The sequence below is a fragment of the Dioscorea cayenensis genome, chromosome 7 (assembly GCF_009730915.1).
Source record: "Dioscorea cayenensis subsp. rotundata cultivar TDr96_F1 chromosome 7, TDr96_F1_v2_PseudoChromosome.rev07_lg8_w22 25.fasta, whole genome shotgun sequence".
Lineage (NCBI taxonomy): Eukaryota > Viridiplantae > Streptophyta > Magnoliopsida > Dioscoreales > Dioscoreaceae > Dioscorea > Dioscorea cayenensis.
Genome location: NC_052477.1, coordinates 11,917,677 through 11,920,318, shown reverse-complemented (window position 1 = coordinate 11,920,318; position 2,642 = coordinate 11,917,677). Strand labels below are relative to the sequence as shown.

General features: G+C 29.3%; 1 protein-coding gene across 3 annotated transcripts; it reads left to right on the top strand.

The window, feature by feature from the left end:
* Positions 1-361: 361 nt before the first annotated feature.
* On the top strand, positions 362-2,268 carry LOC120265819. 3 transcript variants are annotated; one of them, XM_039273796.1, is made up of 5 exons: positions 362-605; positions 1,308-1,400; positions 1,496-1,600; positions 1,677-2,015; positions 2,196-2,268. In XM_039273796.1, the coding sequence occupies exons 1-4, from the start codon at positions 507-509 to the stop codon at positions 2,013-2,015; spliced, it is 636 nt and encodes a 211-aa protein (XP_039129730.1). In that variant the 5' UTR covers positions 362-506; the 3' UTR covers positions 2,196-2,268. The 3 variants fall into 3 exon arrangements, with proteins under 3 accessions (XP_039129730.1, XP_039129731.1, XP_039129729.1); XM_039273797.1 differs by lacking the exon at positions 2,196-2,268 and adding an exon at positions 690-796 and having other exon boundaries at positions 1,677-2,125; XM_039273795.1 differs by lacking the exon at positions 2,196-2,268 and having other exon boundaries at positions 1,677-2,125.
* The last annotated feature ends 374 nt before the right edge of the window (positions 2,269-2,642 follow it).

Sequence of the window (2,642 nt, the reverse complement as noted above, 5' to 3'; positions counted from 1 at the left end):
AGACAAAGCCAAGAAATCTTTATGAAATGCCTGAAAATGAAGGTGAACCATACCAAGAAGACTATATAGTTCATGATATAAATGGATTACAACGTCAACATGATTTTGAAGATATAGATGATTTTGAAGATATAGATTGGAATAAATATGGAGTTGAAGATATGATATGATAATAGACTAATTGAAGCTTCTATCAGTTCCAAAATATTTTGATTTTTTATTATTGTACCATTTGGTGAGCTTCATTGTTTTTTTTATGTAAATAATTTTAGCATCCATCTATTTATGACGCTTCAATGATTTCTCAATTTCATATATGCTATTTAATCTATTGATTGCATGTTAATATTCATCTTTTTTCTTTTTTTATATAGGTGGAAATCATCACATTGAAGATTTCAAAAAATGATATTCAACCATGGCAAAGAAAGGAAAAGCTCGAGTTAGAAATGAGGCAACATCAACATTGCAAGATAATCAAATATCAAATCAAATAGAAGAAGAAAATGCAGAAACTAATCCCAATCATTCAAAAGCACCATAATCAAATCCGTCAACCAATGAAGTATGTTCTTCAGCTCCCCCAACCAGAAGACACAAAAAGGGTACTAAAATAAATTTTTAATATGTATGTATGCATGCATGTATATATTATGTATTATATGCTATAATTATTTTCAAATTCATAGATCATGCTATTGGGAACCAAAATGTCAGAGGAAAAGCTAAAGGTGTCAAATCAGGAGAGGGAATTGAGGTTGAGATATATGATGGCAGATAAATATAATATGTTATGGTAACTCCTTTATATATTGTTAATTAATTTTTGTTTTTTGACAAACTTAAACATCATGACTTATAGTATTCATTTCACAATGGATATGCAAGATTGTAACACTAAAAGCCATTAGTGAGATACATGCACTTATCCACCAAAAAATTAATGCATCATGGATATCTTATTCTCCATATCCACAATTGGAGTTGAACACACTTTATGCTAGCTATTTGGTTGTAGGTTTCTCCCATAGACAAACTGAAGAAGAAGTGAAACAAGCATTTGAAAATTTAGTGAGATATTGATATGCTAATTGGATGTTGTGTATAAGGAAACCAATTTTTAAAAAGCAACAAACAAGAGAAGATCGCTATAAGAATCCACCTTCTTTCATTCCTATTAATGTGTGGAAAGAAATGGTAGATAAATGGATGGGAGATAATTGGCAGGTTTGATATCTACAAATTTTTGAGTTTTGTTTTTGTTACTAAAAATAATGAAGAATCTTATGTTGCTAGTATGTATGCAGAACAAAAGTGACAAAAACAAAGTTAATCGATCACAATCACAAATAATCCACACTACTCGCGGAGTTTCGATGGCTAAACATAGGAGTGATATGGTGATTATACATTTTATCTTTAAATATTTCTTTATTTTTTATTAATACATATCTTTATTTTACTTTCTAATTAATATCTTTTTGAATGATTATAGGTTAAAGAGACCGGTTCAGAACTAGGCCCAATTGATTGTTTCAAAAAATTCCGTACAAAAAAAGATGGAGAGACTTGGCCTACTGAGAAAGCAAAAGACTTATTTGTATGACTCTTTTTTATATTATTGTTTAACCTTGGAACTATTAAACTAAATATTTATAATTGTTTTTCATTGTCAGGATCAAATGGAGAATATTAGGTCAACTGCAACATCTGCAACATCTGAGGGCTCATTGATCAATGAATGGGAAATCTATCGCAATGTTACAGGAGAACCTAGTCATGGTCGTGTGCTTGGATTAGGTACATGTGTAAAAGGAAAAGATGTTTATGGTAGTAGTTCCTCTCAAACTTGCAGCAAAAAATGTGAAGAAAAATCAAAAAGGGAAGAAGAGGAATGGGAGGGGTGTTTCAAGAAAATGGAATCCACTATTAATGAATTACAACAACAAGTACTTGCCATGGTTCAAAAAATATTGCAAAGCTTGGGCTTACCTAATGCACCAATAGCTACTTAGGTATAACTAATATTATTTGATGTTCTTTGACATATGGTTATAGCATGTTCAAATTATAGTTAATGTAATTTATGTTTTATGGCATGAGTATTTGATTTATTATAACATTGGAATAGGACTTATGTATTTTTTCTATTGATTAATTTTTTTTATGTTATTTTATTTTATTTTATTTTGAAGGGTGACACTCATGGACTTAGAGATTTGAGTATTAATTCTAATGAAAATATAAAAAATGAATATGGAAATATCAATGCAAATGACAACAATGATAATATCTTTGAGAAAGATTGAGAAAGAAGTGATGATCCTCATGATGATAATGGCGATAATGATGAAGATGGTGATGAGGATGATGAGGATGGTAATGGCGATGATGATGAAGAAGATGATGATGATTGAAAATTTTTACTTTTTTAAACATGTTTAGTTTGCACTGAATCAATATCTTAAATTCTTATTGACTCAATGTTTAATTTTTAGATTTTCATTACACTTGAATTTCTTAGATTTTGGCCTATCATTGAATTTTTGTTTTTAATTGAGTAAATGTTCAATAGCAATGGAGTTGATGTTGTGTATGTTTATTTTATAAAATTCAGATTATATTGTAATTTAGGCGCATAA

Coding starts and splice junctions, on each gene's coding strand:
- LOC120265819 (XM_039273796.1), top strand. CDS start 507: ATGCAGAAACTAATCCCAATCATTCAAAAGCACCATAATCAAATCCGT. Junction 606..1,307: donor AACCAGAAGACACAAAAAGG/GTACTAAAATAA, acceptor GTATGTATGCAG/AACAAAAGTGACAAAAACAA. Junction 1,601..1,676: donor AGAAAGCAAAAGACTTATTT/GTATGACTCTTT, acceptor TTTCATTGTCAG/GATCAAATGGAGAATATTAG.